At 32.2% G+C, this 27,273-nt stretch overlaps 2 protein-coding genes across 5 annotated transcripts in view; one reads left to right on the plus strand and one right to left on the minus strand.

The window, feature by feature from the left end:
* The window catches only part of Nha1 (Na[+]/H[+] hydrogen antiporter 1), a 22,128-nt gene extending 4,365 nt beyond the window's left edge, over positions 1-17,763 (plus strand). The window contains exons 3-6 of the mRNA XM_083093063.1: positions 8,804-9,068; positions 11,798-11,998; positions 14,079-14,243; positions 15,885-17,763. Coding sequence (XP_082949189.1) covers positions 8,804-9,068; positions 11,798-11,998; positions 14,079-14,243; positions 15,885-16,412 — 1,159 coding nt within the window. The 3' untranslated portion in view covers positions 16,413-17,763. The remainder of the gene's footprint in view (positions 1-8,803; positions 9,069-11,797; positions 11,999-14,078; positions 14,244-15,884) is intronic.
* LOC145967947 (G-protein coupled receptor Mth2) lies at positions 15,257-27,088 on the minus strand. 4 transcript variants are annotated; one of them, XM_083093061.1, is made up of 11 exons: positions 26,901-27,088; positions 25,456-26,226; positions 24,386-24,736; positions 23,550-23,850; positions 23,067-23,295; positions 22,219-22,448; positions 22,053-22,131; positions 20,778-20,959; positions 19,857-20,040; positions 18,900-19,243; positions 15,257-17,201 (listed from the first exon to the last, which is right to left on the minus strand). In XM_083093061.1, the coding sequence occupies exons 2-10, from the start codon at positions 25,735-25,737 to the stop codon at positions 18,901-18,903; spliced, it is 2,181 nt and encodes a 726-aa protein (XP_082949187.1). In that variant the 5' UTR covers positions 25,738-26,226; positions 26,901-27,088; the 3' UTR covers positions 15,257-17,201; position 18,900. The 4 variants fall into 4 exon arrangements, with proteins under 4 accessions (XP_082949187.1, XP_082949186.1, XP_082949185.1 ...); XM_083093060.1 differs by having other exon boundaries at positions 25,456-26,323; XM_083093059.1 differs by having other exon boundaries at positions 26,729-27,088.
* Positions 27,089-27,273: the final 185 nt, after the last annotated feature.

Below are 27,273 nucleotides of genomic sequence, written 5' to 3' on the forward strand. Positions count from 1 at the left end.
CAACTATGTGTTTTCTTTACACCAATTGATTCCTCTCATTATTTTGTACGTAAAAGTATTAAGGTAAGATAATCGAAAAATGAATATTTTACTAGATATTTTACGGTTTATGTAGAATTAAGAAATTATTTCAAGCCTCATAACTCAAAAAGTACTTAACGAAATGGTACTTAATTATAGTGTTTTGGAAAGCTCTCGATGTCAGCTACAAGATTGTGCAAAAATATATAGGGTATTCCATTTAAGAAATTTAAGGTGACCTTTATGTGACCTTCAAATGACTGTTCAAGGTCAAATCATTGTCACCATCTTATGGCCCCCTCGAAACCAAACAACTTTTGTCTGAAATATTTTTCTCTCCCGGGCTTGGTTTTCGAGATATTCGACTGGTCGGATTAAAATGAAACACCCTGTATATTATTGCACGAAATTATATTTCTTTTTACATTAATTGATAAAAGAGTAATCAATTGATTTTTAATTAGAAAAAGTCACGTATAGACTTTTAAAGCTTTATTTCATTACTGTCGAAAAAGATTATTTATAAACTAATCAATCAGGTCAGTAATTTTTATCTCAGAATCAAAAGATGAAAGGTAAAAATTTTGAGATATAATATAACGATTATCTGAAAAATGATGTTTTATGAAAGCTGAAATACACACAACACAGTCATATATAACATTTTCGACGTACAAAATGATGAAACTGGATAGATATTCTATCTTCCGCGTTTACTTCGCGTCTCATAAAATATTGAAAAATAGAAAAGGAAAGATTCGGAAAACTTTTTTCTTTAATAAATAGGTGAAAAAACTCACTGACAAATATATATGTCTAATTTTGGATAGAATCAATCATCAGTTTAAATCATATGTTATAAAGATTTATTTGATGGACAGAGAGGACAACGACGTAGAAAAACATCTAATATTTTTCGGCCAAGATTTCTTATGCTTTGAGGTTAAATTAAATCGTTATTTTCATTGTGAACAGTCATTATTTCTATTCATGTATCATTATTGCAAATATGGCAAAATTACTCGAAGGTTTTTCGAAAGTCTTAGTAACAATCGTCTTGTTGCGATTGCGAGGTGACCGCTTTTTAAGGTCGAGGTCCAATGACGATGAATCGGACACGCATGACGATGGTTCTATGCGTGGCATAACAAGTACGGCTTTAGTAGTAATCAAATTCAAGTTGCATCCTCACTAACGAATGCCACTGAGCATCGGATAAGATTCGTTGAGTTTCCCGCAATCAGCTGCCTTCTCTTCGCGTGGGATAATTCGTCAAGGTTTTTTCATTTTATAATAACAGAAGAATATGCTATAGATCCGTATCCTACAATTGCGTGAATCTTTGATTATCGCGCAGTTTATACATTTTTCAACAAAAGAAATAAAGGGACGATATTTGTATTTTTTTTATTTTCATTTTATATAAATATAAAATTCTAAATATATTTAATATGAAAAATAATTATAATAGGTAAAAAAATTAAACTTTTCAATATACTTGATAGTTTGTTGTCTTGATCGATATCATAATAAAGATTGAAGTTGATGAACTGGCTCTATATTCGGTATATCTTTATTTCTTCATGTAATTAGAATTTTTTAATGAATAAGAGAGAGTGATAATATTAATATATATTAATTTATAAATAGCATATTAATCATCACGTGCATCTTATTTGATAATCACATTAGTATGGATATTATAAAACAAAATATCAAGAAAAATTTCAGATGTTTCAATGTCTTGAATATCTTTTGCTAAAAGAAAATCCCTTTATACATGTAAATCCCTTTATACATCCCTAAATCCCTTTATACATGCGAAAAATCTTTATACATGTAATGACATATTTGTATAAGTGAACATTTATTATAATGGGATGTCAATAATTATTTTTATTACACCAATTATCTTTCTCATCAAGATTCCTAAAAGCCTGTCACGTTTTCATTTCGAAATAGATTTCCGACCATTGTGCTTGGATTCGCCCGCTCATCGCCCTTCCGATTGCTCAAATTCACCTTATGACCCGAGCGGCCTACTAATGACAGTGACTGCGACGAAGCGCAGTTAGAATCGCAAATGTCGAGCCATCGGTCGATCGTAGGAAATGCTATGCTTAACCTTGCTAGGAATTTAATCGACGCTAAAACAGTTTTATCGGTTATCGATGATCGGCGAAATATTGCTCTCTCTCTCTCTCTCTCTTTTCCTCTTCAGAAATACAATTATTTTACATTCAATTTATGATAATATCCTCTTTCCGTGATAAAAAATTCAATTTTTTACAAACTCTGACAAATTCTAAATAGTGTTCAAATCCAAAGAAAAGTATAAATAATGGTTCTTTTTATATTTCTTATAATAAAAACTGTCGTTATAAATTCGCACTAGGCATATATCATCGTATCAATTTCTTCGGATGTTAGTTCTCGAGAAATCATTGATAAGAAAAACATTTAATCATTTATCTTGAATTCAAACAGTATACAAGCTTGTGTAAAGATTACATGTCAGTAATTATCGATGTTTCTGGAATTTATTTTTTTCAGCTATTTACAAACAATATGTGCTTCAAGCACATGATGCAGTCTACTTATTATCGCATAGAATAATGCATTCGGCGTTTGATAACGCAATCTGACTTTTTTCAATATTGCAAGAATGTTTCCGTAATCTACTGATCCATTTTATTATCAATACATTCAGATTTATTGATAAGAATCCTGATTTATTGATAAGAACCTTGTTGCTTTCATGTAATTCTCAATAGCACTTGACAAGTTTGTTTAAAGGAAAAATACACATAGCAAGGATGAGAATTCTTGGCTACATAAAATAATATAATCTATGAACTTTTAATGATAATTTAAAAATAAAGATTTTTTATATATAACAACCATCAATACTGTGCGACAAAATATTGCATTTAAAAGATCATTAAAAAACATTATGTGTTGCGAGAAGACCTGACAAAATTCATTTCCATTAAGCTTAGAAGATAATACCAAGGTTGCGAAACTAAATGACATCGTAAATGTTTCTAACTATCTTCTAATCTTTCAGGCTGTCAGACTTTAGATTTTCTTTGAGATATTCTCTTAAACTTTTGCATTACGCAAATTCTCCAATGATATTGAACAGAATTGACGGTTCCATTTTTGACAGAGGACAGTAATGAGTTTTCAAGGGGAGAGCGAGGAAAAGTTATATGTTGGAGTTAAATGTGAGACATATCGTGTTTTAGCGATCGTTTACGCGCATCGTTAGAAGGCTGTACGACTAAGCTAAGCGCAGCTACATAAAAGCAAACATAGGCTGTGCATTGTAAGCGATTTGCTTACACGTTTATGCTTAGGGCGAAGCCATTCGATATATGCTAGCGTAAACACCCCCCCAATCCGCGGCCCACTACAAGACTAATAAAGTGATCAAATCGCGGTTAGCTTCTTATTGACTTGCGTAATTTATCGTCAGTCATCAGAAAATAATCGAAATGAGGTAATTGTGAATCTTAATAGAATTACATATTTAATACAATTTTTTAAATACAATTCGAATCCTTTTGTAATTAAAGTTCCCAGTAGAAATACAGTCATGGGTGAATCTTTACTGGATATACAATATTTATTCAATACTCAAAAAAATATTTTGCTGATATAGATAGATTTTTTTACAGAAATGTAACAATAAAAATTTATCGCTATTTTTATATCTGCTAGAACATTGTTTGTAACATGTAGAATTTGTAGTTATAATCTCCAATAATACCTTCAAATTGAGATTCTATTGTCAAATAATTAATAAAAATAAATAATAATTATTAATCACTGCATCGGATAAAAAAGGAGCTTCGATATAACTAGAATGAATTTTGTCAGAAACGATTTTTCTGTATGCCAGTCAGACTTTATAACAAATATGATTCATCTTAACATAAATAGGCGCCGAGATAGACTTTTTTTCTAAATTTTACTAACAATTCAGATATAAATTCTATCTCTATCATTCAAATCGATTAAGTGCAAAACGATATAACATAATATGCGATGTCGCAGTATTTCTTAATTATTTATTAATTAGTTAATTTTTCATACCTAGAAAATTGCTACAGTTGCAAAATCATTTCTTTGAACGGAAAACTATAAAATAACTTGATAATCCTTTACAATAAAAATATGAGTTATTTGTATTGCGATATGTCAATACGATATGTATCCATGTGTGAATGACACAATTTTTTGACATTGATCGTCGAAAAGTGAGGAAATTCTTCTCACGTTTTGATTCCTCTACTTGTTCGAAATTTCCGTTTATCCCCGATATCTCGGTAACGCATCAATCGTGTATTTTTTTCTCGTGTATTTTCTCGTCCCGAGGAATCTTACGCTTCCACATCGATAAATACGAATGTGAATCTGTCGTAAATATTCTTGCGACATACGTGTGCGGCATTCGCCGCGCAATTTGCACGACGCGCTAGAACGTGTCCTTCTAGGTACGCTCATTTTGAAAAAATTCCTTTGATCCTCCGAGATTGAAGTAGAGCGTATCGCGCGATATTTACGAGAAACGCAACGGGTATTCTCATCTTCTACGGATATTCTCATCGTTTCTCCCCTCCTCGTCTATTCTCTTCTGACGCCCACGTGTGTCCCCAATATTTCAATTTATATCAATTATACATTTAAAACTTTGTAAATTTAAAAGAACCGCATATTCGCTATCAATTAACATCAATTTAATTCATAATGTGATATCTATTAGTAATGTATCTGTGAAACTCAATAATATCATATATTTCAGATAATTATATAATGCATAAAATGTGTGCTTGCATTATATATTATTGCTTTTTCTATCGATGCTATGAAAAGGCTGCGAGAGTTTATCTTGTTTGTAAAATTCCTCTGCTACATCACTGCTGCAACGAGTCCGTTAACATGCGCTCGTTTACTGATGCGGATGTATATATGTTGATTATACGGATCGTAAATTATGCATGTGAGGCTGGAACCGCCTTCGAAGTAAGATCGCTTTTAATCTGCAAGGAAAACTAGAGCAGCGATGTCACACGACTCGCAAACAGCGGATTTCGATGATTGCTCAGAAATTGATATGCAAGTATTTGATCATTGATACCGTGCGAAAAGATTGAATATCGGACACGTGACATCAATCGCGAACTTATTAGATGATAATTGCTCGTATAACGAAGATTCTCGACAAGAAGAAACTCTTGGGAAATCGGATATAACGATACAATGCCGGAAGTTTAAGGATTGAAGGCTGAAATTTTGGAGTACTAATTTAACGTGCCAAACAACTGCACTTTGCAATTTAAATGAAACGCCGACGAGGATATTCGCGCTACTAAATTATAATCCAATATTCATTTTTGTTTACATAATCATGAAGTCATGGATCGCTCATATGTTTCATATATTCATCGCGTAACCGCGTTATATTACACGACAATTAAGCAAACATTCGAGACACACATTTATGCTTCACGAGACATTGTACAAACGTATTCGGTATTATCAATTATCGATCTTTCGTATGCTTTACATCGGTGTTTACTGTCTCTATTATACTTTTATTACACGCGAGTACCACAGTCTTATCATCTGATAAAATGTTTAACCCCTCTACTATCACACAAGAGAATAATGAAATTAACAAAAGAGCAGTTTTCTCTCTCTACTACATTTTAATTAAAAGTAAATATCTTTTGTTGTTATATTATTATTATATGTGTCGTGTATATACATCTGAGAAGAAAATTATTTATTCATTATTAAAACACGGAAAAGCCCAAGTGCTATTGTATTACGTGGCGTATTACATAGCAATGTGTAAAATGCAATAATGATGCTGATCTTCCCATACATGTAATTTTCCCCTTAGATAATTATAATAAAATACAAAAAATAAACTCATTTAAAATCTGCAAAACATTGTTTTTCAGCACGTGTTCTATATGTGGAATATATTATGCGTGTTGAAAATAATTAATAATATTTGCATCCCTCTTAAAATGTGAAAATTTACTCCAATATTCTAATATCCGTCATTTTGATACTTATGTATTATTAATAATTAAAATTAATTTATTGAGTTTATTAATGTTTTTTAAATTTTTCTAAAAAACAAATTCGAGTTTATTTCTCTTAAAAATAATTTTAATTTTTATTTTTATCTAATTCATGATAAAAACAAACGTGCGATACTTTGAATGACATTTTCGAATTTTGCGATCACTAAGTAATATCCGATTTCGTGTGAAGATCACATTTCAAGTCGACGAGATAACTTGGAGCAAGAGTTAAACCCGTGAAAGGAAAATCGATTGATAGGATCGACACAATTGGTATTTACTCCGACTTTTGTCTTAGACCGCATATATATCTTCAAAATATAGGTGAGCAAAGTGTTTGGCTAGCTACATATGAAGACATGATGTGAAGATAAGCGATATCATAAGGTACAAGAGGTGGAATAAAAATATAACTAAACGTAGACGAAGATGATCCCACCTTGCCTTTATCGAGCAATCGAGATAGAATTTCAACAGATTTAAACCGAACCGCTTATCGAAGCGAAAGTGAATTATTTACGTAAAGTTATTACTAACATTCGCGAAACACTGAAAACCGACGCATTAATGTGCGCTTAAATATGATGATTACATATGAGGTATTTGCGACTCATGACAATGCTTTTATAGCATTGTCATGAGTCATTTGGGTACTTAGCTTCCCTTTCAGGATAAACCTTCCAGGTACTAAGCCTTCCCATCAACGTCAAGGTGTACCCGTTGGGAAGGTTTATTTATACAAAAAAATTTAATATATAATTTATTTTATAACTAAAAGATATTATGACTCTAATTTTTACATAAACGAGTAAATATACAAATAATAATAATAACAATAATAATAATAATAATTATATTTAACAATAATAATAATAATAATAATAATTATTATTGTTATTATTATATATATATATATATAATTAAATATTAATATTCAAGAATATAATTAAATTTATCCATTATTTATATGATAAATTTTGATTGAATAATTTTCGGATAAACAATAATATATACCTAATAATATATACCTAAAGAAAATTAAAGCTAAATATTGCGTTAAGTAATACATTATCGTTGCGATATATTTACGCAATATAAAATAAATTTATGCGAAATATTTTTTCGGAGATTAAATTAATTATTAATTAAATGATTGATGTATTAGGTAGTACTGCTTTTCATTACTTTGATTCGCGTTTAATTTAATTATTTTAATTGATCTTTGACAGTTTACGTATCTTATTATTATTCTTGTCAATTTTAATTCGATTTATAAATTACATTTAGATCGGCGAATAATTTGAAATATCGGATTGGATACATTTGACTTTTTTTAATAGAGTTAGAGAAATAATTATTATTTCGATAACAATTGTAATATAAGGTTTATTAATTTATAATTTTTATTTCTACAATTTTGATTCCCATTTGAAATATTATATTTTTACTTGTAATAAATAATTCACGCGAGATATACGCTTCGATAATAAACTATTATCGCGATACATTTACGCATCGTTTATTTTAAAATTGATTAATCGTTAATTATAATACTCATACAGAATATCTTCCAATATTTGTTGCAATCGCATTTCGAAAAGAAATTTGACAATATACAAAGCGTCGCACTATTTTTTTGCTCAAATCATGTTCAAATTTTCAAGATGATTGCGCGTCTTAATAATGTACCGAGAAAAACTATAGTTAAATATGACGATTAATTTAATTAACATTTCAAAATATTCAACATTTTGTAATATAATTTGAGATTGAATATTTTCTGTATCTCTTTGCATTTCAAATAATTTTGATAATTGAACTAATATCATACATAAAATCTAATACATTTATTTAAATAATATAAATTACCTTAGTTTAATCAAAAAATTATTCGTAAATTAAATTTAATTAATATTATCATTTTCATGCCAAATTTTTATACGTCGAAAAAACTACTTTTTCTGAATTTGGGATATTTTAAATTATAGTTTAAATAATATATGATGTAAAAAAATAAATTACGCACGGCTAGCGTGCGTTTTGCAAAATTCTAATGGGAAATAAATATCACATGTTGTATCGGCGTAAATTCGACGCGTTTCCCTGCGATCGGAGAGCGACGTCGCATACAACGCGACTTCGTAAACCTTTCTCTCGCCGGGAAACTCGTAATAGGATAAGTTTCCTAAGGTGTGCCTTTCCTAAACGGGTTTCCGAAAGTTCAAGACAACCAAGGCTTTAACGATCGTCCGCACCTGAATTTTCATCGTAAAGCCGCGCCCGATGTGTGTGCGATGAGCGTCGCTCCGAAACTTTTGTCGCTTTCGATTCGGCGGATTCGAAGGCTTCGAAGACATATGAATTGCAGAAAAGGGATACGTCAACCTTTTCTGCATTCTGTTGTTGGAAAGTTGGTTAACTTCTTTTCTTTTGAGCGTGTTATCAAACTTGAAAATATGCGTAATGTGGTCAAAACTGCGCGTAGCGAACTTTTCCCGTAACGACTTTTTTTTTTAAGAAAAAAAGACTATCTTTCTCCCAGAGGAGTTAACTTTTGATTGCGGGTATTCTTTCTGCAGTAATCAAATTGTAATGCGCTCCCAGTTACTTGCTAAATATCGCATACTGCTGAAAAATATTATTATATACTAAATGTGACTTTTCTCTTCTCTTCTTTGCAGGAAAATCGCTTTGGTTATCATACTTACTAGAGCAGGCTTGGATCTCGATCCAAATGCTCTGAGAAAATTAAAGGTCACGGTGCCAAAGATAGGTTTGATACCATGGGTGGTGGAAGCAACGGTGATAGCAGTGATGACGAGATACATCTTAGATTTACCCTGGATATGGGGTTACCTCCTTGGAAGCATCATAGCGGCCGTCTCGCCAGCCGTTGTAGTGCCTTGCCTCTTCAGGTTACGTTCCAAGGGTTACGGAGTCGCCAAGGTAAGACCGTTTATTCCGTCCTCTGAATATTCACTTATCGCGAGATTTCATCTCTCATTTAGAAAAATGGGTCGTAAGTCTCTTCTAAATTTAATTTCGCCCGACTTCTGTACACAGGATAATGAAATATATTTATAATAGATCTAACTTTTTAAGCGGATAATAAGTAGCAAGTTTAACCTCATAAGATATTCGCTTAAGAATAATTAAAATCTACACCACCGTCCAAAAATTAAGATTTATTAATATGCAGTTTTATTTCTTTATAATTTTACTGATATGTGTATGTATTTTTCTATCATATTTCTCTCTCGTCTTCTTTTTTCTCATTTTTTTACTTCTTTTCTTTTTGTGTTTGCAATTATAATTTTGCAATTATAATTCTATTCGCAATTTTACTTATGCAATTAATAAATCATGTAAACGAAACGAAAAAGAGCAAAGCTTTACAAACTTTCAACAAAGAGAAACGAATAGATTACACGGTGCAAATGGTGATTATTACAAACGTTGCTAAATTAATATTTAATTGTAATTGCCAGAGTAATTGATTACATTGCGGCTCATATATTTTATATTAATTGAATGTCCTGGCAAAGCGAATAACAGCGTGGGTATGCGGCCGCTATGTTTGACGCGCTCAACATTAGCGCATTAGATGAGTTTCCATGTTAATGAACGCAACGCGCGCGAGAGTAATTAAATTTCTTTCGTCTTGTTATGCAGGAACACGATAATCGTGCGATAACGGTTTCGCGGGAATGAAATATCATTCTTGTGAAATCTAATTTATGCATTGCACGATGTTTTGTGGATGCATCGCTGAAATTCTTTATTGTACGAATCGGGAATCGGCCAAAATTCAGGCAGGTACCTTCAAACATGCAGCCGCGCACGCGATTTTCCTCCCAATTTAATTATATAGCCGCGCTAGAAGATTGCATCGGAGAAATTTGCAAAACTTCGCAATGCGGCAGCGTAAGGATCCGATATGATACAAAAGAGTCTCGGGAGTTGCAGTGGAACAAAGACGAAACGGAAGAAGAAACGTACCGGACTTAAATAATTCAGTTTAGGAAATGGAGTGGAAGTTGCTTGAAGAGTACAAAGACCATTGCAGTGAATGTGATATTCATGAGTCGAAAAAGATCCTAGACAATACTTCTTCATTTGGCGGAATGTAATGCAACGAGGCCGGAAGCGAGAGACGTCCCAACGTGATCCACGCCAGGCCCTTGATATTCGTCGGTTGCGAGATATATCAAGGATTCTTATCGCGTCGCGGTGGAAAATTTTACGACGAGACATTGACCGATCGTCGACGTAAGAGCTCTACGGGCACCTACAAGAGTATTCGTAAGCACTCACGAATGCAAGCTCATGACGAGCGGAAACTCGGAACGCTGACCTCCTCGACTGATCTTGACGTAGTGATCGTGTGCCGCGATCTATTAGACGTCTTCCTTCCTTCGTTCTCTCTCGTTCTTTTTATAGTCCGACTCCGAGAATCACGATAGTCGGCAGACTTAAATCCCGAACGAGCTATCGTGACACCGATAACGCTGCTCTGACACCATAAGGATCGTGCTCGAGTATCGTCGACTACTCTCAATAGCACCTCATCTGGTTTTCTTTTACTTTCTTTCTCTTTCCTCTCAGATCAAAGCTTTTATTTCTTGAGAGAAATGATTTCTCATTAAATATTTTTATAACTGACAGTTTGAAGTAATTTTTAAAAAGTTTTTTTCTATGGATTATTTTCAACGATATCTTAAATCAAACGAACGCTTTTTCATTTGTAATGTTTAATTAACAAACAAATCATTTTCACATTTTAATTAAATGGAAATACATAAAAATTAAGTATCTCTCTGTTCTTTATTATTTTACAGAATCACAAAATATGTATTAAATCGTTTCAAACACAATACGAAATAAATATGCAAAATTTCATATTTGTTTCGTTTATTAATGAAATGATACAACACTATTAAATGCATCTCTGAAATTATATCATTATGAATAAATAAGAAAAAGTTGTATTCAGTCTAACGAATATAAGTTCAAAAGGACTGATTTTTTTCCTCTTTTCAGCTCTGGCATCTCTCGTTTTAAAAAATTCGAAAAAGATTCCTTTTAGTTTATCCATGAATTCGTGTAATTTTTTAATTTATTTGAACTTACTCAAAATCTACTCGTTTCACATGTACGGCAATAAAAAATTTTCATTAACGAATATATAAATTGAAATTTATATCAAAGAATGATTATGTTGTAAAATTGTTTTATATGATTTTTTTCTTTTTCTTTCCTTAACTGCTTCGTACAAGAAATATTTTTCGCGATATCTGTGCGCATGTATGTTATCTAGAAATTTGTAACTATGTCGCGATAGATCAAAATACTAAGCTCTGAATATACATTATACATTTGCATATTGCTAACGATAACTATGACGATAAATAGTTAATGCATATTTACAACTCCAGCTTTATATCACTGCACATTGATATTATCAAACGATATATTCGATATTGGAATCTGTATGTAACGTTAGTTTTTTATTCATAAGCACGCTTATTACATATCGATGAGGAACATGATTTGCATATACTGATGTATATATATATTGTTATGTATGATATATGTACTGTCACTTATTAGTACAGAAAACCCTGACGTAACATCTTGATTTTCGTGGAATTAATGATTTGGCAATGTATTTCTAGGGCATCCCGACGCTAATTATTGCGATTTCCGGAATTGACGATGCGGCATCGGTGGCAGTTTACGGTATTATAAAGAGCATCATGTTTTCCCACGACGCGCTATGGTACCAAATCCTTCAGGGGCCCATCGCTGTTATCGGCGGTCTGGGATTCGGTATCATGTGGGGCTGGTTGGCCAAATACGTGCCAGAAAAAGGCGACGTAAGTACTTTCTCGCTGTTTGGTAAACTAAACTGGGCGTTAGAAATTACGATCCTGAACTACATTCTCGCATTCTATCGAATATGCGAGTTGTATCGGAAAATATATGAATAAATTTACAAGAGAGAAATATTACTTTTCTTATCTCTCTTATACTTGAATAGATGTCACACGGAGTTCACACGATGTGCGCAGATGTGTTTTGAACTTCCTCTTTAAGAGAATAGCTTCCATTCATAAGTTATGTCAGCCGGCGTTCGGAAAAACGTGGTTTCGAGAAGAAGCGATAAAGTGCGGGATATATGTAACCCAGCAACTGTGTATATCGCCATTTTCAAAGTTTCCCATCTTTCGATTCTTGAAATACACGCGAAAGATATGAAACAACTGCTTAAATAATAATATCGCGCCAAAGTTTTCGAACAAGAGAGGATGCCAATTAAATTATTTTCATTCACGTAAATATAATTTGCATGAAATTAACACAGTTTGCATTATTTCCTTCGCTGCATACGGGTCGTCGGATAATATGAAATCGACTATTCCGAATCGAAATACAAGAATAACAAGGGTACGAGCGAAAATAGGGTCAACTGGCGGGGTGTCGTTCACCCCGCATCGCGTCGCACGATGAATCTCCCCGCAGTAGATTCCGCTGCACACCGCGAAAGCACTCGCGAGGATAGAGCACATGCGCAAATCCGAATAAATCTACTATCGCCGGATAAATCCACTTACAACAGCTACCGTTTTGCTGCGAAAATCCTATAAACACTTTATGAATTGCGTACAATCAGATTGCTACATCCGCAAACTGTCGAGTATCGTAAACGTACTTTTGTCGCCGCATAAACGCTCATATTTTCTCACTCTCGATGAAATCTCCAATGAATTTAAACGCACTTGCCAATTATTAGCAATTTCGTCAAATAACTCTAAAAAGCTTTACAAAAGAAAAATAGGACATCTTTCAGATCTATATCTTTATTGTATGCTTTTTCCTCTTAATACGTACGGCATTTACTTTTCTTATGTTCTCGAAGTTATTTGAGATTTTCATCTATCGAGAAATGCGCTTTTATATTTTATGTAAAAATCGAGGATAACCAAGGAGTTTATAGTTAACGTAGGTGTCTTGCAAAAATAGATCCGCCCTCGTTTACGCGAAGGATACTCAAAATAGACAATTTAAATTCTTTTTTTATCTAGAAGATAAACGGATAACGTATCTTCTCGGAAATATGCATTTGATGATATAATTACTTTTTAATAATATTTATTCAATTCTTTATTTGGATAATTTTATTTGAACGAGATACTATTATAAGATTTCGCGGCGATACTGCAGCGTTTCCTTCATCGATCGCGAAAGTGAATTTGAAATCTAATTCAATTTGACCCAAGATCTGCGAAGATAATTTAGATGAATTAAATGTTTGAGCGCAAATGCTTTCGAAAGAGACGACGTAGAAGTACTTGGTTACCACATCGGCACCCTCGTCGTATCTGAAGTATCATTCACGTAAGGATTAACGCCGTGGCACTGCGGCGATAGTTGCAGTATTCTTAGCTTGCTGCAACCTGATTTAACGGTTTCGGATAAACTTAAACTACAGTGTAGAGTCAAGACAATGTGTTTAAAATTGCTACTTTCTTCATAAATCCTATTTATATCCTATTGTCAGTCGCTAAGTTTGTATTACTTCGTAGACTATATATTTTCGTCCTCTTGATATTTATAGCATACAGGATCGTCCTGCTTGGAATATATACGAAAAATCTATTTTTATAATTTATATATCTTATTTTAGTGGGCTTTTCTTGTGAAAGGATTTTACTACAAATTTTAATGATAATTGAATAATGAAAATGCGCTATTAGGCGAGCTTAAACCTCCCGATATTACTCAAGTGCATCGTTTACCGTATCAAGCGTATATATCGAGCGTGTATATCAAGATGAGGGAGGCGCTTATATTTGGAAACTTATCTTTCATAATGAGATCAATAAATCACTTCGTAATCATGATACGGCGCTTCCTGTTGGATCCTAACACTTCGTTTATGTGCTAATGTTGCAGCCGTTCATGGTGCCTCTTAGAGTGCTGATGTTACTCGGAGGTGGGTTGTTGGCGGTTTTCGGCAGCGAGGCAATCGAGCTCGGGGGTGCTGGGCCGCTTGCGGTCGTAGCTGCAGCTTTCGTCAGCTGCTACTTTTGGCAACAACAAGGTTGGGAAGTGGATGACGTAAGTACAGATTTATAAGCAAGCTTTGAAAAATTTATAAGTCCTCCATCTAATATTTCTCTGATGTTTGAGTAAATCCCTGATAAAAGATTCATACGTCTTTTGCTCAAACTCTTCTCCCTATTCAAATATCGGATATTAAATAGAGAATTTGTGAATTTCTCATGACTTACATTATATATACATTGTTAATCTAGTCGCATGTAATTATAAGTTTATAAATTATTTCCGAACATCGATAAGACTCGAAGAGAGATAACAGATACGCGACAAGCTGAACTAATCCAAAAGATATTGCGTGTAAAGCATCGAGATACTTTTATCGACATTTCAAAATTTCTATAAAAATACAAAAATACAAAATACTAAATATTTAATCTATCGGCGGAAGGAAGAGGTATCGGTGACGGGAGGCGCCGGCGGCGTTTCACTTTCCTGCCCCAATAACTTGAATCTCGTGAAATATTCAGGCCGACGTATCGTCGCTATTCGGGCGGGGGTGCGGATTGGGAGTCAACTGGCTCGTTCCTATTTCCGCATCTCGCGTCGCATTCCCGCTGTCGACGACGGCGGTGGCGGCGACACGTTCTTTCGCACGCGCGTTTCGTGACGTGACTGTAACCAGCACATCTGTCGATATTACACCCCCCTCTGCATGTGATATGCGCGTCGTATGTCACGAAGCCTGTCGGCATAATATATTCCAGTCGGATTAATTACTGCGCAACAATCGCACGATGATGCGACGACGGCAATGCCTTTTGTCTGAAATAATCATGAATGATGTAATTTATTCCGAGTTTAACCACTATTTTCCGCGTGTATGTAAGCACGATATTACACGACATTAAATCTCATCAGATATAATATCGTGGAATTAAACGGGACTAAACGTGCATATATAATTGAATTAGAATGCAAATATACTTTCACACATACGTATATGTACATAAACACATATATGTAAAATTAGGTCTGATGATATATAATATAATTATATAATTTGAATACAATCTATTGAATACAATCTATTATTTTCTCTAAAACATTTGACATATATCTTTATATAAACATATTTCTTAAAATGTTCAATGTTATCTTTTGATATTATCTTAAGAAGAGGAAACGTATATTGAAGAATACATTATCATTTCCTTGTATCTGCGAGATTACCGCGTACCATTATCAGGAAATTGCATGGAAATAAATTAAATAAATCAATATCGTCGAGATTTCCTACGCACCGCGAGCGCGTGTAAACAATAGAGGTAAATACGAGCCTGCACACACCGCGTGAACTCTGGATATTCTACATTTCCATGCAACGCTGGAAGATTTCCATATCCCGATATCGAGCGCATGGACAATGCGATGCGATATCATCGCCGAATACTGAATCGGTTATCCTTTAAAGGAAATTCGGTGGAAAATCATTATTTTGGAAATCATTTTCTGTGGAAAAGTCGCGACGTTTTGACGTTTTACGTTGTATATGTCGGCAAATCTACACAAATTTCCACTATTGTTGTCCTTCTTATATTTTTAATTATTGAATATTACTTTCGAAACTAAAAAAAATTTCCCTGCTTACCGCGTCTATTATATATCTTATCAGAATTGTATGTTTTTTTATCGTTGCAGAATCCGGTGGCTACATCTTTCGAGATCTTCTGGATGATTTTTGAGCCGATCCTGTTTGGTCTTACCGGTGCGCAGATCACGATCAGTGAACTGGAAGGGAAGATCGTCTATCTTGGCTTAGGCTGTTTGGTTGCCGGCATCGTCATTCGAATCGGAGCAACGGTGCTGTGCGGAATCGGTTCCAAGCTCAATCTCAAGGAGAAAGTGTTCATCTCCCTATCATTGATGGCCAAGGCGACTGTACAAGCGGCCCTAGGTCCTGTCACCCTCGACGAGGTTGACAAAGATAATCAACGTGAGGTCGAATATGCCGAGATGATACTGATGTTGTGCGTCCTCTCGGTGCTTTTGACCGCACCGGCGGGTGCTATCATCATCACGCTCTCGGGACCAAAACTCCTGACGAAGACTTCCACGCCGATCGCTCTGCCGGAAGCTTGGAAATCGCGCAGGCCATCGATGCGTGACATATCGATTATCAACGAGGATCCGGACCTCGAGGAGACCGCAAACGAGAGAAAACCCTGATGACCACGTTTAAATCACGTTTAGAGTCAATTTAATAAGAGTCCGTCTTTGTTTCCCAAAAGTGCCTGAAAATGTCTACTTTGATTATTCAAAATATCACTTAAAAATCATAAACTATATTTATACACTATTATTGGCGAGATATTAATTATTATCAAGACGAAGTTTAATAATGACTGAAATAATTATAGTGATATCGCAGTGATATCATGGAATTGTTTTGAATTATTTAAATGGATTTCCAATTTTATTCAATTTAATGCTAGATCATCGATATTTTTGTCAGATTAATCATGGCTCTAGCATAAATGCAATCATTCTTTATACAAAACGAGAAAACGATCGTGGAAAACCTTCTATATTTATACTATGCTATAAAGAAAGGATGTGTTTATTTAAAGATTTTATGGCTCTAGGGGATTTCGGAATTCATACGTCCATAAAATTCATACTAGAAATTATTATATATGTATATATTTTTATATAATAATGTTCATATATTATTTTTTTCCTATTGACTATACTTTGCGCACGAAATTCATAAGCAAGATGTTATAAAACATCTTTTATTATATGTACACATATTTAATAAATTTTAATAGATTTGTATTGTGAATGTTGATTTTGTTATATATTTAAACAAAAAGAAGAGAGACTGTGGAAGAGATATCTCCATATAGTGCTGGCAATTTTAATACCAATAACATGTAAGATAAAGCATAATAATAATGGTAATTTTATCGATTCACTTGTTATTCCATGTTTGTTGAAACGAGTTATCGTTTGTTCCTGCGAAAGGAAATCATTTGTTAAAGATATAACACGTAAAGATATTTTTGTAACAAATTATTACAATGTAAGAAACAAGAAACACAATCAATTATGCGCTGGTCCGTACTATTCATTGCTATTAAACGTGTATTGATTTTAGAAGCTCGATAAGTGATTGATGACTAAGTGGCGGTCGCATTGTAATATAAAACTACACAATTTTAAGCGTAATTTTAGACGTAATTTTAAACGTAACTTTTTAATTATTTAATTACATTTATGTTGAAAAGAAATAATCTATTACATTAAAATTACTTGTCATAAAATTATAGTCATGATATGTTAGTCTTTTCTTTAAGGAATATTTTAATAGTAGAAGAAAGATTGAACACATTTAAGGATTTAAGTTTGAAAGTGGCATAAAAATTTGCTCTTATGCTACTGGCGGTTTTGATATTGAAATGGAAATGTAAAAATCGGTGTATACTAATGTAAATAGACATATTGTTTTGCAAGAAACCATTATCTTATCGTTAAACTCCATTTAAATATATTAAAAATAAAAGCAATCTTTTTGCTATTTGTGATGTTTTTGACATTTATTTTATTCCTGTGTACTATTGATTAGGAAAATAATTAATTGTTGTAACATAATATGCGGGAATAAAAATACGATAATTTTAATTTATTTTTATTATACTTGTGAGACATTTTAAAATTTTTTCTAAAAAGCATTATTATATTTAATTATCTGAAGTTTTATTGTTTCAAAAATATCATATTCATTTTTTCAATATCATTTTTCAATTTGTTTGTCGTTGATCGTAATTTTATTTGCATGAAGAATTTAAAAAAGTAGTTTATTCCATGAAAAACGCATCACATAAAACTAATAGATTACTTTTCGTCAATCGTATTAAAAAAATTTTCTTAAAAGCGCAAAAATATATTAGGGATCATCTAATATTTAAACGATGATTCTTTATGTACATACATAATTTTATATTTAATATAAAATATGTACTTGTATTTAATGTACTTCATTCACTGCTTATTTATATATTGTATTTATATATATATACAATATAGTTCTTAATTTTTGTGATAATCTATTTTTTTGCATTCTTATACATTAGTACATTAAAATTAATATTCTCGTCTCTGCAATATAAAATTTTGTACCATTTTCAGATTTTTCTAATAAATATTTTTAATCTCTGAGAGCTAAGATAATTTATGAATAAATATATCAATAATATTTGGTAATACAAAAGGAGATTTTGTACAATGTTCTATTTTGTACAATGCTCTATTCATGATACTATTTGCATGGTGTCCAATCAAATGCAATTACCTTTGTGTCAGTTATTAACCCCTGTACACTATGAGAGTAATAAAATTATCCCAGATAGCAAATTAATAGGTCTTGTTCGGAACATAATTCGTTCACAAATAACTCTCAATAAATTCTCTCTCAATAAACTGTCTTTCTCTCTCCCTCTTTCATTATTATAAATTTATTAGTTTATTAAAATGCATTAACCGTTGGACATATTGTATATAATAAAATATTTATTATGGTTATTTATATGCATATGTTTTATCTGACAAGTAAACAGAGGGTAATTTGAATAGTTCGGATAAAGCGAGCGTATCGAGTACATGCGCAAAAGTTAAGCATAAAATATTTATGTACTAAACAGTCTGAATTGTTACCTTATGGCGCCGAACTGATTACAAACGTACTCATTAACGTACTACTGCTCGCACTTTTCTTGATTCTATAAGGATCTTGCAAAGTCGTGGTCGCGTTGCATGTTGGATTCGGTTTATTCTTAGCGTCTAATCCCAATCGCCTGCGAAGGGCCAAATAAACACGACTCTTCAAGACGAAGAGAATAAAGATCAACAGACCTTGAAGGCAATTGAAGACATCACTAGCGTAGAATAACGCGTAATGCCAGTAAATGTAATTAAAATATTTCTTCATAAAGAATGACACCACCTCGCAGCTCCAGGATATTCCCATAACGATGAATAATTTGATATTCATAATAAATCTATTGGAAAAAAAAATATTATGGATGAAAGAAGCTTGCGTAAACTGAAATTAAAACTATAATAATGATAAAAATTAATGATATATAGATAAAGATTAAACTCATTAAAATTTCTATTAGAAAATTAAAATTCTCTTGTATTTGTTATAAAAATTGTATAGTTTGTATCAAGGTTTTTTTATTCATGGAATCGCAACTAACAGTCGTATAAAGTTATTTTATATGTAGTTAAAATCTAACTTTATTAGTTATTTTTATATTTAAAAAAAAACCGACAATTCGACTAACTGACTGGTCATCACTAAACTCGACGGTATAAACTATACGTTTTTCAAGAACACACGTGATTTTTATTACCGTGTTTCTAGTTTTAAATAGTGAATGATTCTTGCGTTTTTTTTACGTAAGTTGTGTTAAACGATTTCGAAGAAGATACTCCCCTTCAAAGACGATAAAAACAATTTCGAAACCACACATGTCAAAATTTATGTGCGACAACCGTGAATTTATTGCTAAAATATCTTTTTTCATTTATGATTGTGTGATTCGAAAATAAAACAGAAATCATTCAGCTTTTCTCTCACCGAGAGAGTGAAAAAATAAAATAACTCACCTACTTCTGTCGGAATGAAATCGCTTGCTCCTGGGATCCGTAGGATCCGTAGTTACTCTTTTTATCTCCGCTTTCACCTTATTGCAATGTACCGATGTGAGAACGAAGAACACGACGTTGGATATTAGTTGAATTGTTATGGGGCCGATAAAGAAAGTTAATTCGCTGAATGAATCTGGATTTTCTGTAACACATTTGATTAAAGAATATAAATACATATTCTTCACAAATATGAAGACGGAATAAACGTAATGTAAATATTATTTCTCATATACATACATACGTGCAATAAAATTATATTACTTAATTATTTTTATATAATTAATAGTTTTTACTTTCATTTAAAAAAAATTGATTATTTTTCACCATTCAAATATGAGATATAAATACATTAAAAAGTATGATTCAGCAATGCAAGTTTGATATTTTTATCAAACAGTAAACGACCACTTGTCGCGAATCTCTCTTGATCATTAGCAAGTGCAATTATTTTAACGATATAAACGATACTCATTACGTGAGTAGTTAGTTTCTTTGCACTTTATATATTGAAGCGTAATGATGCTTGAATTTGCTCCCGCTTGGTCAATACGGTTACTCAAGAAACTTTTTAATTATCGAATAATAATTGCAATAGGAACTATCAGAGAAAAAGATTTTATTTGCCTTCTTTTCAATACGATAAACTTTGAACGAATTTTCCGATTGCAACTTGTTGTATCATATACTTAAATCTATTTCTGATGTATATACATATTATAATAACTAGAAAGTGTGTGAAATCTTGAACATTGAGTCAACCTTCTCGTTTTACAAGGTCAGCGATCTTTCCACGAACTTCATAATTAGCATCGACAAATTTACGTTACATCAGCTCAAATACCAGTGGTCCCAGGTAATTAGTCTCAGCAAATGACTCACGTGTAAACCAACAGCTCGTATAACCAATATCGGGTTGCAAATAATCTGGCAGGATACCCGTGCAGTCAGCAATGATCGCTAGAATTGACACCAGCAGGGAGAGGCCCCATGCATATAAGCAATATAACAGAAATCTTTTTCTATGTCCACGTGCCTTTGTAATCGTACTGCCACGTAAAACTCTGTGAAAAATGAACTATTATTATTGTATTTATTAAGTTCAAATATATCGAAGGACAATCTTCAAAAAGAGCGATAATTTCTCTGCAAATTCTTCGCAAAATTTTTTTTCAGCCGACGCTTTTTTTATATTGATCAAACGAGACAGAATAAAATTGAAACTAAAGACGAAACATTTTTATGACGAGACATGTCACATGTCATAAAAATTGAATCCTCCAAAATAATTCAATCAACAAGATCGTTTCTTCGAAAAATTCGAAAAATCTATTTTAGTTAAAAATCATAAAACTTTATAAATATCGCATGAATATCACGTAATAATTTGCTTTTTGATGCAAAAAACGAATGAATAATGCGAACGTATAGGAAACTAACTCGTGGAATTTTTGATCGAGATTTCGTGCGGCATTAAAATAAGTCGTCAAGATGGGGATCTATTTTCTTCGTATATTTACAAATCCCCTGGTCAGAATAGCATCTTGAACACACAAACATTTGTAACCGCGGAGGGAGATTGGAAGCAAAACACTCTTTAATTCGGAGCAATCATCGGGTCGCTTTTGCACAATGTATGTCAGATTTTTTTGATAAAAAATCAAAAACTTTTTCATTCTATTAAAAATTATATTTTATATAGAATATAACAATAATTTACAAAACGCGAGTTAAAATTACTGTGTGGAACTGAATACTTTTCTGCGTGTTATCCATATAACGTTGGCGCTATATAAAACGCATTGAGTCATTTCAGTGTTTAATATTTGGCATTGTATATTTTTTTACTGGTATACGCGTAGCATACAACGAATTCGCGGAGAACTTATAAACACATTCAAAATGATGGGATGGTTAATGAGAATGATGATAGAAACAATTCTGTAGAAGGTCAATGAAGCTCTATCGGATAAATGAGACAATAATTTTTGTGATCATAGACTATACGCATTGTCATAAAACTATTAAAAAAGGCTTACCATTCATTTAGTATTAGTTATCAAAAAGAAATCGATCTCGGAAAATAATCGCGCGCTGCCCTATTTACTCAATTCGATTATCCCGTTTGATCCAATTGCATTATCTCGAATAACTTACCCGAAAGTCCACCATATGTCGAAGCACATGACGTTAAGCCAGGAAAATGATGATAGAAAGCAAAAAAGCATGGTATAAGCTGGAAAAATATTTTCTCATTTCCATAACGTTGTTTGTATATTATACATATTTCCTGGTATATATGACGGTGTATCACGTAACCAACCTAAAACTCTGCACGAAGTCATAGCTCTTAGCTCCTCTGTTTCTACTATGCTAGCGGGCATAATCCATGGTATGATGGCTAAACAAGTAAAAGCCAGAAAAAGGCTGCTTACGTGGCACATGAGCGTTTTACCATGAAGATTTTGTAGACTCGGAAGGCATACGTATACTAATAGAGTCATCAGCAAAAAAGCACAGCTAGTAATCTCCAGGGTGGTAGTCACTTGATACCTATATATAAAAATCAAATGTTTCATATTTTATACATATTTTATAGTGAACACGCTTAACGACATATTTAGTCGATGCTCATAAGATTGTGCACCATTGCTTTCATCAATTTGACATTGATGAATGCTTCTCTTTAATCGAGTATACCACGAAACGTTTACAGCTTTCAAATATTGAACACTGTCTATTGTGCGGAATGCAATGTTTGTTTAAACTTTGTGAAGCTTAAACAAATCGAGTCGAGTTCCTCCAAATTTGACAGAATTTACGAGGAGGACCTAGGAGCCTTGAATACATAGTTACAAAATGCTCTAACGTCAATAGAAATTTAATGCAATGCAATGCACTTTGGAGTTAGAACTTGTACGTGTAAATTTTTTTTAAACAACTTTCTCGATATCTCAAAATGTTTCAGCAATCGAATATAATTTTCAATATATCAAATGCATATAAATTGTATTCTCTTTTTAATAATGTTTACCAAGAAAATATAACAGACAAGAAAGGTTGAGTAGAGTAACAAAAACACAATTATTAAATAAACTAGAAAAGGTATGTGATTATTATATAATTATTAAATAATGCGATTTAAAGTTTTAAAGAAAATAAAAATTATACCTCGTTGGACTATACTGCGGTGTCTCTGGATTTTCGAAACATATAAACAAGTGAAAGTTATGATCAAATTCCGATTTGTTATAAAAGATGTCCATGCAGTATTTGTTCTGGTCAAAGATTTGATAATCGGCGAGAACATGTCCTTCTGCTGTCAACAACCATTCTTCTTCTTTCGGATCCACGGGATACATGCCGTGTTTACACGGCTTCCCAATCAAGACCCCGTAATCTAAAAGCAATTAGAATGAAACCTGTATCAGTGTAATTTCATATATATACTTTATTTATAATTATATATATACATACGGGATTTTCCAAAAATCGCAAATAATTTATTTACTTAATTTTTCGAGAACACTTTTCTACTATAATATTTTAATTCGCGAATTTCGAGACACCCTGTATATATGTATATAATTATAAATAAAAAGATGAATTTTTTCTTCGAGGAAATAAATAAGACATTGATTTTATTACAACAACCTTTACTCATATTGAAGGTAGATAATTCCGTTTGATTCACGGCGTTTGCAAAAGCCTGGTAAAATTCAACCGGTTCTTCGGGCGTTAGTTTATTACATCCCCGAACATAAAAAAATTCGTTCTCGGCGCAACATTTTCTAATGCAGGGGTTTCTGTCACAAAAATTCGGATCTCTGCAAACGCGGGCTACCAATTTTTGATCAAACATGGAATTTGGTAGCATCTCGAGGCAAGCATTATCCTCGGTAAGAAAGAATTCCTCTTTGATGATAAAATTATTTTTGAACACTGGAACCATCACCTGTTAAATTATTTACCATTTAATGTAATTTTAATTCATGCTTTTGAACGATAAATAACAGCTAATTTCTTGTTTTATTATATAAAGTCTTGAATAATATACAAAATATTTTACAAATTTTTTTATTTAAAAATTTTTTATTTAAAAATCCTATAAGATGTTATTAATAATAATTATATGTGTGAGATATTATAACATTTCTAAATTTCTTTGAACATACATGAAAAGTTGTCTTTCTTAGGAAGTTAATTTAATATGGTATTAAAATGTTATTGGTAAATTTATCTAAAGATAAAGAGAGTCTGCCAAGAAAATGAAAATAATTAATTTTGTTTTATAATAGAGATTTGATTTAAAATTTATTTCTCAATATCGAAGATTAATTTATTTACAAATGTTTTAATTGAACACAATTTATTTACTTAAGAAAATTAAATCTTTAAAGAAATAGAGGTAATCATTTACGAATAAAAGGACATGCAATCGTAAGAAGCTTAGACACATTATTTTAAAGGTCTTAGCTATCCTTGCTTACCGAATATGTATCGTTCCGCAAGAAGACATCATCTTTATCAATTTTGTAATCTACGATCGGACCTTTGCACATAGGTGGGCCTTTGTTAGCTATCACCACAAAATCTACATTAGCCGATCCATTTGATAAAAATGTCACGAGATTCTCTGATTTGTTTAGCCAAGGCACGCAAGCTTTCGTGCGGCTGTCAAATATGCTACTATGAGAGCAACATTTTCTGACATGTGCGAGCTGCGGAAAAGGTGCGTTAATCGTTTTCACTTGTCGATCTTTATTTGATTGACAATAAACGATTATTACGGTACTTTCTTCAGTTGTTTGTTCATAAAGTATCTCAAAACAAGCTGGAACCTACAAACAATTTTATGGAGAAAGATTCGATATATATTTTTAATGCTATATTTATATAAATTATATTTAAATAATATATTTTTAACATTGTATTTAAATATTAAATATTCGATACATTTTAATATTATATAAATACAGCGTTTTATATAATCAATTACATAGGAATTCAAATATTTAATTACATGACGCATCAACATGCTAATTTAAAAAAAAATATTATTAAAAGATCTCTAAGTATTATTAAAACTTAAATACACATGCAATTATTTTCTTATAAATTGCATATGTAAACGGTAAAAACGTATTTAATCATTTTTTTGTCGATGTCCTTGTTCTCCGTATTTTTGCAGAAAATTTAGTCACATAGTATTTACATAGTATTTACATTTTTGTACTATGGGAAAACGTAATACATCCAATATACTCAGGTAGATTAAAGGAGTGGTTAACATGTAAGGGAGTGGTTGATATTTTAATTTAAAGATTGAGGCTTTCTTCCTCTTCTTCTAATCAATAATTAGCGTAATTCATATAATTAAAACAGAATTTGTATTATTTAGTTTTAATTAAAAAATTGTATTTTCTGTTTTTTATTACATATTTTTTCATAAATGCGTTTCTTTTCCTAAATTAAAAGCTTGATTACCTCGATAAGAGTAAATTAAAATATCAAAGTCCTATTAACATAAAAGATCGATTTAATCAATTTCACGATTTACCTCTAAGAAATTGGAATCGAAATTGTCAAGTGATGTTGTCACAATGTCCTCAGGTTCTTCACACTGCGGAAATCCTTGGAACTCCACCGTAACATTTCGATGAAGAACATAAAGTTCTATCATGCTATTCGGCACCGAAACACACTCCACTTTAGAATATCCTGAGAAAATCTTTCCTGGCGGACAACATTTTGCTAGATGCGATTCCGATGACACTTTTGTCGAAGATAACATCAGCGTACCCAGCAATATGAATCTTATCGTAAACATGGTGTATGACATAGAAATTATTCCTGTATTGTACGCACACACAAACAATCTCTTTTAATTATCTTCTCTTTAGTCGTCGCTTGTTGTTACGCGCAAATTACTACTGTCCGGTTGTCATTTCCGTTACCTTTCAGGTGCACTTGAAAACTATTTTTTAAAATTAGCCGTATTCCGTATTTGTATTTTATATTTCAGTTTTTCGGAAATATATAATTCACATGTCATTAATTGATGCACAATCGTTATATTTTTTATTTGGAAGAAATTTTTCCTTCTGTTATTATCTTAAATTCTATTTAAGTCAATCTTTTTTAAATTCGATAATCCATCTTACAAAGAGAGGAGATTTGCAGTTGTATAATTTTTGTGCATAACTAAATTATTATGTTTGTGATCGATTTCACTTATTGGATCTTCTTTCAAGTCTTTTTTTCGACTCATCTTATATTACGTTTAGATCAATGGATTTGAAGTCTCGAACAGCTGGTGTCCACGTGAATGCTATTCAACATATACGTAGAACGGAAATAAGTGTTATGTTTAACGACAGCGTGGAATTATTCTTGCACTGAATCATCGTGAACCGAAATTTATATCACTATAATTTTAGTTTGGATTATATAATATCTGATATTTATATGTATATTTTATATAATATCAAATTACTAAATCCTTTAAGAGCTATATAAATTTTTCAAAATTTATATCTTTTAAATCAAATTTAAAATATTCTTAGAACTTATAAATCTTTTATAAATAAATATTATATTAATTTATTATATTAATTTATATTAATTTATTCTAAACATATATCAAAAAATCTATAGATAAGATTTTATTTAGTTCACCACATAGAATAGTAAATAGTTCATCACTTTAGCGATTTATTTTTTTAAATTGCACTCATGCAATTTAGAAATTGCAATCTGAATAATCTTTTTCTTTTTACTCTTTTTTAATCTTCCTCGGGCGAAATTAAAAAACGAGTCATCCATGTATGTACCTCTTCATCGGCATTTAATCATATTAGTGACAACACGTCTGCGTAAACATTTCTCGGAGACACTCTCGGATAATCGATTTTATAATATCGTCCTTAGGATGGACGTCATTATTAATGCAATCTTTCACACTCATATATTTCATTGTAGATTTACGTAACTCGCGAAACTTACATGCGGCAAACGCGAGCGTGCAATTGAGACTGTCATTCATTCGCGCTCTTTCAACATGCAACGCATGACTGTACAAAGTCAACGAAAAAAACGAAGCAAACTTTCAACTCTGTACGCGCTCCAGTACAACCGGATGCTCGAGAACCGTCTGCACAAAGAGATACCACTTCCACAGTCGTCCGGTTTCATCTGCCTCTTTCTTTACTCGTCGCTTCTTTCTATCCCTCTTCTTCATCTTTCAGTCACCCACTCTCTCATTTACTCGTATATACTCATTCTCTTCTTACCTCTTTCTTTTTCTCCCTGCGATGATCGTTCCTTATCTTCCTTTTTCTCAGATTCGTCGAATTTCTACCTGTCAATACGCAAAGGA

The sequence above is a fragment of the Camponotus vicinus genome, unplaced genomic scaffold (genome assembly GCF_025532165.1).
Source record: "Camponotus vicinus isolate PSW18456_S1 unplaced genomic scaffold, iyCamVici1.0 SCAF_3, whole genome shotgun sequence".
In the NCBI taxonomy this organism is placed as follows: domain Eukaryota; kingdom Metazoa; phylum Arthropoda; class Insecta; order Hymenoptera; family Formicidae; genus Camponotus; species Camponotus vicinus.

Excerpts from the sequence above, each read along its gene's own strand:
- LOC145967947 (XM_083093061.1), bottom strand. The coding sequence starts at position 25,737 with ATGTCATACACCATGTTTACGATAAGATTCATATTGCTGGGTACGCTG. Across the intron at positions 20,041-20,777 it reads TACGAGCTGTTGGTTTACAC|AAAATCCAGATTCATTCAGC; the intron begins GTGAGTCATTTG and ends AATGTGTTACAG. Across the intron at positions 19,244-19,856 it reads TTTCATTCCGACAGAAGTAG|ATTTATTATGAATATCAAAT; the intron begins GTGAGTTATTTT and ends TTTTTCCAATAG.